Source organism: Cuculus canorus, chromosome 1 (genome assembly GCF_017976375.1).
Source record: "Cuculus canorus isolate bCucCan1 chromosome 1, bCucCan1.pri, whole genome shotgun sequence".
Classification (NCBI taxonomy): Eukaryota; Metazoa; Chordata; class Aves; order Cuculiformes; family Cuculidae; genus Cuculus; species Cuculus canorus.
In genome coordinates this window covers 46231080-46242286 of record NC_071401.1, presented here as the reverse complement: position 1 = coordinate 46242286, position 11207 = coordinate 46231080, and the positions used below count along the sequence as shown (strand labels likewise).

At 46.7% G+C, this 11207-nt stretch overlaps 1 protein-coding gene across 3 annotated transcripts; it reads right to left on the bottom strand.

The window, feature by feature from the left end:
• Positions 1 to 709: 709 nt before the first annotated feature.
• PRSS23 (serine protease 23) lies at positions 710 to 6631 on the bottom strand. Of its 3 annotated transcripts, none has more exons than XM_054088901.1 (3): positions 6465 to 6631; positions 6126 to 6196; positions 710 to 1845 (listed from the first exon to the last, which is right to left on the bottom strand). In XM_054088901.1, the coding sequence occupies exon 3, from the start codon at positions 1830 to 1832 to the stop codon at positions 714 to 716; it is 1119 nt and encodes a 372-aa protein (XP_053944876.1). In that variant the 5' UTR covers positions 1833 to 1845; positions 6126 to 6196; positions 6465 to 6631; the 3' UTR covers positions 710 to 713. The 3 variants fall into 3 exon arrangements, with proteins under 3 accessions (XP_053944876.1, XP_053944869.1, XP_009563417.2); XM_054088894.1 differs by having other exon boundaries at positions 6130 to 6196; XM_009565122.2 differs by lacking the exon at positions 6126 to 6196 and having other exon boundaries at positions 6465 to 6630.
• Positions 6632 to 11207: the final 4576 nt, after the last annotated feature.

Genomic DNA, 11207 nt, shown 5'->3' with positions numbered 1-11207 from the left:
CTGCTCATCTGACCAAAACCATCTTCACAGTCAACTCCTTGCAACATCAGGGTCTGTTTGCTCAAAAAGCATCCTCTTAACTACATTACTAATAAAGTCTCAGATCACTCAGGCTGAAAGACAGTCAGAAGTGTTACACCATTATTTAACCTTGATGCTATTTGTGTGGCATTCATCTCCCACAGTGCAAACCCTGCCCTTTTCACAGTCTTTCTCACGCAGGAGCACAAAGCTGTCATGTTTGGGTTGCAAACACCATTAAATGCCCCTCTTCAGCCCCCAACAGCATAGAAGTATTTTCTTTTAAAAGTTCAGATCAAAGCATTTCTACTAATCCTAGGATTTATTAAAACAAACATTGTAGGCACGAGATAGTCAACAGCGTCCCTTTTATAAGATTCTTTGGAGACGGCTCTGATTTCATACTGTTTACTGATCCGCCCCTAATTAATCTTCAGTTGCCCAGCTGCAAATTCAGCAAGTCCACTGGCTCCTTCCCTACCTAGCAGACTTTCCTTTCTCCCCAGTTTTGAGCTATAATGACAGCACCACACAGCCCCTGTCCTACAAACAAGGTGGTTTGCCTGAAAAGCTGTATATTGCATCCAAATGTCACAAGATCACCTCACACGCATTTGCAGCAGCAGTCCAGCCTTTCCTCAGATGAGTAACTAAAACCAGTCAGTAAGTGCTTTCAAGGAGTTTCATTGTCTTTATCCTTCCCTGCAGTCAAGGTAGTTGCCTTTTATCCAGTAACAGATCTGTGCGTATTTGAGGGGTGTGATGCGAACAGCTACATTGAAATCCTGTGGGGTGCCATTCATGTCCACCCACTGATGGCCTGAAAATATTCCAATAATTTTACGCTCCCATTTGTGATTCTGCCTCTTCCACATCCTCACATACACTCCAGATCCACTTGCACCTGGCTGGGCATCACACTGCTGGTACAACAGGTCATACGTTTCATCTTTGACATCACAGAAACGGTAAACCAGGTTTCCTGGACGATCATTATCATAGCCAGAAAAGTGAATCCTCCCTCCAGGCAAGTGTCTTGCCGGTGGGCTTACACCTATCTTCATAAACTTTCTTTTATGAGGCTTCTTGAGCTCCAGCAGCGCATAGTCATAATCCATACCAATGTCATTGGCATTGCCTTTGATCCATCCTTTGGGGACATGTGTCCGTTTTACTCGGATCCACTGGAATTTCATTTTCTCAGGCATCACTGAGTTGGTGATATTGGCCCCTTTGCTGCCATCTTTCAGTTTGGGCTTTAGGAACCCTACCCGCAGTTTCTGAGCTCCTTTGACATAACTCTTGCCATCATGGATACAATGAGCAGCAGTAAGAACATGCTTTTCAGCCACTAGCGTCCCCGTGCAACCTGTTGATAGCTTCACCGATGTGGAGAACGGGTAATTCAACAAGAAGTCTTTTCCAAAAATGCTAAACCTGCTGTCATAGCCATAGATCTGCCTCTTAGTTCGAGATTTGCCTTGAGACCCATCACCGCCATTGCTCAGAATATATATGCCCACTTCAGTTTCAGTGAGGCTACCATTAGCATACAAGGTTTCATAGGACAGGTAGTGCTTCACTTCTTCATAAGTTGGCAGTGGAGAACTTTTGTGGCATGCTGGACCACAGGGAGACACCACTTCCAGTCTGGCTTCAGCATCAAACTGTGGTTTGTCCAAGTTAAGGGTAGACTGTGGCAGGATAACTGGAACTCTGTATGATGGCCAAGTTGGCTTCCAGTGAGAACTGGAGCTCATCACATATCTAGCAGCACACAAGAGGAGGATTAAAGTGGACAAGCCTGCCATTCTGGATGCTGGCCTGTGGAAAGCAAAAGGAAGTGCAGTTACTCACCCAAATACATTGCAAGATTCATCTACCATGCTAAGCAATGGTTTGTTAACCAACTATACTTAACAAGAGTCAAGTGATTGGAAAGGAGCCACCTGCCATTAAGTACTTCAGACTTCCCTGTGCTAAATGAATGTCTGCACTTGTTATCTTGAATCAAATGTCCCAGGATAACACTAAAAGATGGGGCATTTCACCCTTAGGTGTGCTGAGCCACCAGCTTCCAGCTGACATCAGTGGAAAGTTATGGTGTTTTTCTTCACAGAATCATAGAATCATAGAATTATGGAATCATGGAATAAGGGAATGGTTTGGGCTCGAAGAGACCTTAAAGCCCATATGGTTCCAACCCCCTGTCCCAGGCAGGGACATCTTCCACCAGACCAGGGAGTCCCATCCACCCTGGCCTTGAAAAGAAAATTCAGACTCTGTGTAAATTCCTGCCTTCAGAAACCATAGCTCCTGCACAGAGTAAATGTGTCTCACTTCAGCTGGAAGACAGCATTCTCTGAACACTCCCATCTCCTCTATGACCCACTGAGAGTGGTCCTTAACTCACCTTGTGCTGTCCTAGAATTGTAGAATCATGGAATCATTAATGTTGGAAAAGAAATCTAAGATCATCCAGTCCAACTCTCAGCTCCACACCACTGTGCCTACTAATCCGTGTCCCTGCGTGCCATGGCCAAATGTTTTTTCAAATGTCTCCAGGGAAGGAGACTCCACCACTTCCCTGGGCAGCATCTTCCAGTGCTTCACCATTCTTCCAGTAAAGAATTTTTTCCTAATATCTAGTCTAAACCTCCCCTGGCTCAACAAGTCCTAGCCAGAGACAATGAAGCTGATGAGATGGACAAGCTGAGGGACAAAGGTGGCAACCTCAACAAGAGTTAGATTGCAGAACATGATCACATGAGAGATTCACTTCCCCTTGCAATTCACACCCAATGATACTTTCTGCTCCATGTAGTGTTCACTTTCCCCTCAGCTTACACTATGGCAGCTAAACGACTAAGTTTACAATTCTTGAGGGATATTTCAGTTAACATACTGTCTTATTCCTTTATAAACTCCATTAATTAGAAATGCAAACCAGCCCTCTCTGAGCACAGGGAGGCAAATGGGACTGCGGATGTGTTTATGAACCACAGGCAGAGTGCCTTGGACTGCAGGGAACAGCGTGCACTAGCACTGTGTCAAGAAGATGTGTGACTTTAGTTTATTTGAAAATTAGCCATAAAGCTGAATCGCTGCAGGAGGCATTGCGCCCTGGGCAAGAAGGCAGGCGGGATCTCCCTTGCACAAAGATTATTCAAACAAAACTTCACAATTATGTTGAGCTTACACATATTTAAAACCCTGCTGAGGCTATGCTGATCACAACTGTGAGATCATTCCTGAAATACCTCAAACGAGTAAACCAAAGCAAATCACACAGGAGATGATCCCAGCTATCTAAGAATTAAAAAAAAAAAAAAAAAAAAAAAGAAAGAAAGAAAGAAAAATCCTTCTCTCCAGTTCTTTTTGTAGGAATATTCTGTCCCTAAGGTGCACTGAAAAAGACCTCAGAAGTTACAGACTCCTCAACTCCATCACTAGGCCTGGATATTTTTCCATTGGTAGCACCATCTTTGGGAATGGAGGCTGTGATTAAAGCACATAACGTTCAAAATATCAGTTGATTCAAGCAGGATATAAAATCTCATCATCTCCGATGATACGGATGCCCACAGAGGCAGGTACTGAGTCTTCCAGAAGTGACTGTTTCATTGATAATTTTTTCATTGAAAAACACGACATCTTTAAAGAGACATATTAGGAAAAAATTTTTTACTGTGAGGGTGAGAAGGCACTGGCACAGGTTTCCCAGGAGAAGTTGTGGATGCCCTATCCTTGGAGGTGTTCAAGGCTGGGTTGGATGAGGCTCCAAGCAATCTGATCCAGTGGAAGGTGTCCCTGCCCATGGCAGGGGGGTTGGAACTGTGTGACCTTTGAGGTTTCTATGACCCAAACCATTCCATGATTCCACGATTCTATGATATCAGATATACTTGTTGTATAGCAGAGATAAGGAAAACACAGACGGAGAAGGTAACAGGGACAAATGATACCCTTCCATCCCCACAATGACAGCATAAGTCAGCTAGTAACTGTCCTACCTGTGACAGCGAAGTCTGTACGCAGAAACATTACTGGTCTTTATTTAGCTGGCAAGGAAAACTCAACATCTCTTGTCAGCTGTTATTTGCACGAGCAAGAATGATTCCCTTGTGCCTGTCAGCACAGCGACCTGATGAGGGACTGCGTGCCCAACAACTTCTCTGCTTCCTCTGACAGCATCACTAGGGCTGAGACTAGAAATTCCTCTCCCTGCATTCCGCCCTCCCGCATCTCCCTGCCATCCCCGCTGCAGCAACAGCGACCCAGGACAGGCAGCTTCAGACAGCAGAGGGCAGCCGCCCAGTGAAGAGAAAAAGACAGGAGCAGGGAACTCAAGTGGGTCCCCCAAAAAAACGTTTTAGAAGACTGTAGCCATAAAGCAGTGCTTACTCCATATCTCTGAGCAGGCTTTCCCACACCCCTCCTTCCTCCCCTGCTATGGTCATATTGCAGATATATGGGATAAAAAGGCCTTTTCATCAGTTACAGTAGTTCTCTATTATTTACAATGTTATTAATACCTAACAATAAAATACAGTTGTGAATTAATACCTGACCATAGAAGCTAAACAGTGCTCATAAATCAAGGCGTTTACTGAGGTATTTATAATTATGTCTTATCTGGCGACGTAACTGGTACTAAATCAATCCTGGAATGCAATAAATAGAATAAATATCTGTCATTTATAACAAGATGCCAAACTAGTGCATGGTACCTCTTTCTGTGTAGATCTTTCCTCTTTAGAAACGGTTAAGGAAAAAAATGAAGGAATTTAAAAGCAGCCTACATTCAAAGAGAGACCTACCAGCCAGCCTTTGCTTTCCTCTTCCTTTTTGTTCGAAAGAAAACCTAAAAAGCAGAGCTATCTATGTTCAGCTACTTCCTCGTGGGGGACCCTGAATGATGTTCTCAAACAGAACAAACTGCTAAGAAGAGAGGACTTCCCGAACGATGACCACAAAACAACACTGAATGAATTACAACATGCTGCTTCGCTGTAGCTCCGCTCTTCTGTTTCCATTTAAACTGTGTCATAAACTCAATCCACTCTTTGACTCACTACAAAGCCCAGCTCTGATATCCAGCCTAGGAACCCCCTGGAAAGTGGTTTGTACATAATCACACTTGCTAATAGCATTAAAATTGTTTAGAGAATGGAAACAGTGACAGCTACCCTGGGGCTCCCTGCGCTGCTGAAACGCTGTACAGACACATTTCCCTGCCTGCTCGGGGCATTCACACTTTGAGATAGATGTCGGTGAAAGAGAGCTGCCTTTCTCAGGGTGAACATGAATCATTTTCTAATAAGCAAGTAATTTTCTGGAGGAGTTCACTACTTTGGGGGTGGTTCTTGTAATAGATGCTTAAATCACAATCAATCTGGGAACATACAGTATGAAAGCCCATGAAATGAGTAGTCTCCATGACATTTTGAAATGAAGAAAGTTTTTCCACCGCGCTGGATGCCAGCATGGAAAAGAAAAAAAAAAAAAAAAAAAGAAAGAAAATGAAGAGAATAAGAGACATTCTATGAAAAACCTGCCTCAAACCAAATTAGAAAGGTGAACTAGATCACTGTCACTGCCATGCCAAAATACCTCAGGTGCTTTTCTTACTCACAGAACTTTTTAAAACACAGCAAAATCAACTGTATCACGCTTTAAGAATTACAGAAGCCCTGCTGCCACTAATATTTAACACCTCTATGAGCCTGTGATGCTGCGGGCAGTGCCAGAGCTCCGCTGCCTTACTCTGCCGTAAGAAGAGGTATCAGAAAACCTGGAATGTGCTTTGATACCCGCAGGCCAGGAGTGCCTGTTTCCAATGGGCACAGAGGGTAGTTTGACACCTGTGTCGTATTATACATTTACCACTTAGCCCAGTTTCTACAGAGCAGTTTTACCGCCTCCTTTCGCCCTCCTTCCCTTCCACTACTTCTGTCCCGGCTTGGATTTCACCATACAAGAGCAAACAAGCAGACAGCGAGAGTCAAGGTTAATGAACGGGTGACCTCCACGCCAGGTCGTGCATCTCCAGGGCCACCAAACCACTGGGGCGATGGGTGACAGCCGCGCAAGCGGGACCTTACCAACCTCTCGGACTTCGGTCGGAGCAGGAGGCGAAAGGGGTCCTTTGCAGAAGGGATTGTGCGATGTAGGTCTTAAAAGAAAAAAAAAACCACCCGAAATACTCGACGTTCTCAGACACAGTATCCCAGTACAGGACAGCAGCGGAGAGTGACTTGTGACGCTTCCCAAGCGGGAAAGGCAACGAGGAAGGGAAAACCCGCCTTATCCCTTTTGTTCGATGCCGGTGGGGTTAAAAATGCGTCGAGAGGAGGGCTCGCCCCGCACCGGCGGCGACGAGCGGCCCCGTGTGCGGGCAGGGAGCATCCCTCGCCATCCGCCCCTCCAGCCCCAAACCTTACCAGCTCCCCGCGGCAGCGGCGTCTCCGGGAGCCGTCACGCAGGTGGAGGGACCGCTCCCATCCCTCCTCCTGCCTCCGCTGGGCTGGGAAGGGACGGGAGCTCCTTCTCCGCAGCGATGGGAGCGGGGCGGAGCGGCGCCTCCCGCAGGTGGATCCCGATTCCTGCTCGCTCCCTGCTCCCTCCGCCCACCCCTTCCCCCGAGGACGTCACTCCCCGCTTGTCCCGTTTTACTGCTGACTCCTGAGCTAGAGCATACATGTTGCTCCTTAAAAACTTCAGTAAAGCTCCTTTTCCCTGGAGAAACTGGTTGTCCGATGGAGGGGTAGAGAGTTGGACGTGGTGATCCTTGTGGGTCCCTTGCAAGTCAGGTCATTCTGCGGTTCTGTGAGGACTTTCGTACCCTTTGCTGGGTGAAAAACTGTCTGGATGGTCAAGCCCAGAGAGTTGCGGTGAATGAGGTTAAACCCAGTTGGCAGCCGGTCATGGGCGGTGTTCCCCAAGGATCAGCATTGAGGCTGATCTTTTTGATATCTTTATCAACACACTGAACGAGGGGATCAAGTGCTCCCTCAGTGAGTTTGCAGAATACACCAAATTGGGGTGGAGTGTCGATCTGCTGGAGGGCAGGAAGGCTCTGCAGAGGGACCTGGACAGGCTGAGTCCATGGGCTGGAGAGCAGGAAGGCTGCATGGAGGGACTGGGAAAGGCTGGATCCATGGGCTGGAGGGCAGAAAGCCTGTGTAAAGGGATCGGGACGGGCTGGATCCATAGGCTGGAGGGCAGAAAAGTTGTGTAGAGGGATTGGGACGGGCTGGATCCATAGGCTGGAGGGCAGAAAAGTTGTGTAGAGGGATTGGGACGGGCAGGATCCATAGGCTGGAGGGCAGAAAAGTTGTGTAGAGTGATTGGGACGGGCTGGATCCATAGGCTGGAGGGCAGAAAAGTTGTGTAGAAGGATCGAGACAGGCTGGATCCATAGGCTGGAGGGCAGAAAAGTTGTATAGAGGGATCAGGACAGGCTGGATCCATGGGCTGGAGAGTAGGGAGGCTCTGCAGAGGGACCTGGACGGGCTGGATCCATAGGCTGGAGGGCAGGAAGGCTCTGCAGAAGGATCAGGACAGGCTGGTTCCATGGGCTGGAGAGCAAGAAGGCTCTGCAGAGGGACCTGGATGGGCTGGGTTCATAGGCTGGAGGGCAGGAAGGCTCTGCAGAAGGATCAGGACAGGCTGGATCAATAGGCCCAGGTAAATTTTATGAGGTTCAACAAGACCAAGTGCAGGGTCCTGTACTTGGGCCAGAACAACCTGATGCAATGCTACAGCCTTGGGGAAGAGTGGCTGGAAAGCTGTCTGGAGAAACAGAACCTGGGGTTGCTGGTTGACAGCGGCTGAACATAAGCCAGCAGTGTTCTCAGGTGGCCAAGAAGGCCAACAGTATCCTGGCTGGGATCAACAATAGTGTGGCCAGTAGAAGCAGAGCAGGGATCATCCCCCTGGACTCACTGCTGGTGAGGCCACACCTCAAATCCTTGGGTGAGTTTTGGGGCGCTTGCTCCAAGAATGACACTGAGGGGCTCTAGCATGTCTGGAGAAGAGGAATGGAGCTGGAGAAGTGGGGTGGAAAAGCAGTCTTATGAGGGGTGGCTGAGAGTCCTGGGACTGTTTAATCTGGAGAAATGGAGGCTGAAGGGAGACTCCATCATTCTCTGCAGCTTCTGGAAAGGAGATTGTAACAAGGTGGTTGTTGGTCTCTTCTCCCAAGTAGCAAGTGATAGGCTGAGAGGAAATGGCCTCAAGACGCACCAAGGGAGGTTTTGACTGGATATTAGAAAAATATTCTTTAACAAAAGAGTAAATTATTCCATAATTCTGTGATTGATCCTTGTTTTTGTTCTTGGTGTTTCAGCACTGCAAGCAGAAGGCTTGTAGATGCAGTGGTAGCAACTCCATGGCCTCAAGGGCATGAGGCACATTGTCCCCAATGCCTAGGTCCTCAGTGTGACAGGTCCCTTCATGGAGGGTCCCCTAAGCCTCTGCCGTCTGTCACCTGTGTTGCCTTATCAGGCAGATATTTGAATTTAATTGTCAGACACATTCTTTGCATGGATTTTAATTACTCATCCTTCTTGAATCCTTATAATGATATCTGGCAAGAAAAGAGGAAACTGAAGCCAAGAAGAAGGCAAAAATTCTGCCATGTGTTTCAACTCTGCGAGAAAAATCCACAAAAGGTTCTGCCAAAATTCCCAGCTGATGTCCATTACCCCAGCAAGGAAATATAAATTTCACAGGAATGGACTTATTTGCTGCCTTCTTCTGACCTTTTCACCCTGCTGCTACCCTTGCAGAGGACCAGAAGGGCTGAAACAACACAGTGAAAGCTCTGCCCCGTGCACAGACCCTGTATCAGGAGCTAAGATGTCAAAGGATCGTCTGTTCTTAGACATTACTTTTCTCATTTGCATTTATTTGGGCCTAGTGCCAATCCTGTTTAGGTCTGTGGAAAGGTTTTTGAAGATGGTTGGAGAAAGTAATTGTTACGAAAGTTGCAGCTGCTCAGACAATGAATGATTGCATGAATGATTAGAGGAGAATTACAAGATCCAACACAGAAAAACCTAGGATGAACCCTGTAGCTCAGGAACCAAGAGTGGGAGCGAAGAGATAAAAAGATGGTTATAGGACATGTTCTGCCCTGCCACAGTGAGGCAAGGCTCAGCTCCATCAGTTCACTCTGTACAAGGGGACATGTTCAAATAGAGACACTTTCTTATCCTCACTTGGAAAGTGTTCGTTTGCAGGAGTAAGCAGCAGGTTAACATCAAGTTGTTTTCTTGTGCAAGTGAAGAAATCTTTTCAGTGATTGACTGAGGCCTACAGTGAAGAGATCCCAAAGATTAAGTTGGTGCTCAAAGGAACCCATTCTTTGTCAGTAGAAGGTGTGAAATTAAAACCAATGGAGAACCTGAACAGCCTTTCAGAAAATGATCTGCAGAATTCCTGTGAACATTGGCAGCATCGTATACAGCCATGTATCATCTTAAAAGGGAACAGTTTTGAAGGTGATCATAGTTGATTTTCTTAATTTGTTAAATAAAAAGAATTACAGGCACAGTTTCTTTTTTTATTTGTGTCAGACAGAACCTTGTGCAAGTTCCCCTGGGGTGGAGGGCAAACATCTCCAGCAAAATCATAGAATCATTAAGGCTGAAAAAGACCTCTAAGATCATCCAGTCCAATCGTCAACCCAACACCACTGTGCCTACTAAACCATGTCCCGAAGTGCCATGTCCACACGTTGTTTGAACCCCTACAGGGGTGGGGAATTCACCACTTCCCTGGGCAGCCTCTTCCAATGCTTCACCACTGTTTCAGTAAAGAAATTTTTCCTAGTATCCAATCAAAGCCTTCAGGCCATTTCCTCTCATCCTATTCCTAGTTTCTTCAGAGAAGATACAAACACTCACCTCATTGTAGTCTCCTTTCAATGAGGTCTCCTTCCATGAGCAATGAGGTCTCCCCTCAGCCTTCTCTTCTCCAGACTAAACAACCCCAGTTCCCTCATCACACCTAGGGAACACAACTGGCATCAGAGGAAAGCAAGAGCTGGTGGCAACAGTTCAGCTGCTCTTGGGCCACCAGGAAATGGTCATGCAACAGTGAGGAAGATACTTGGAGTATCAGTAAGGCACCATCAACAATACTATACTTAACCGCAGATCCCTTCCATCTCTGGACTCCCTGTCTGCTCGCTTCCAGTTAGACATCGAGCCCTGCTGCTCAGGAAGGTTTTACGTGTAGAAGTCTGCTGTTTTGTGTGGGTGGAGGAATTTGCCTGTCTCTCGCAGAGGTTGAAAGCCTTGTGAAGTCTGGTTACACAGCGGAGTTAGGATTGCAACAGTGGTCCATGTGTTCTCTTGCTTTCCGTGGTCATACAGCCTCTCCTGTCACAACTGCTGTGTCTTTTCCAGGGCCTTCCCAGCTTTCCTCTCACAGGTATTCCTGACTGTAGTAGGTCACCACTTGAGGCCCCTTGATCACTTTTACTCTTCTGACAAAGCATAGATTGCCCAGCAGTCACTTCCAGGTGACTGCAAACCCTCCACTGAAAATTTCTTTGTCCCTTTCCTGCTTTATCTCAAATGTATCAACCTTCCTGTACCACACCGCTGTTTTCAAGTCTCAGTGGGAAGAAGTAAATATTAGCATAATTGTTTCCCTCTTTGTATATTTTCCCCAGTTTTTTATTGACAGTGGCTGTGAGTAAATTTTGACTGACTAAAGGACATAAATTTGCCTACAGGAATGCTAGGGAGGCGCTCTTTCTCAGGGAGTGTGGGGATAAAATGAGGGGGAATGGTTTTAAACTGAAAGAGGGGAGATCTAGATTAGATATTAGGAAGAAAGTTTTTCCTGTGAGGATGGTGAAGCACTGGAACAGATTGCCCAGAGAAGTCGTGGATGCCCCAACCTTGGAGGTGTTCAAGGTTGCCTTGAGCAACCCGATCCAGTGGAAGGTGTTCCAGTCCTTGGCAGAGGAGCTGGAACTGGATGAGATTTAAGGTCCCTTTTGACCCAAACCATTTCATGAATCTATGAAATCCAAATAGGTGCAATCCTAGAAGATATGACACCGCTAGAAATGTTTACAGCAGGCAGCAGGGCAGAGATACAAGACACTGCTATGATAACGTATGCTGGCATTCACCTCACTTCAGGGCTGGGATTTGGGATACCATGGG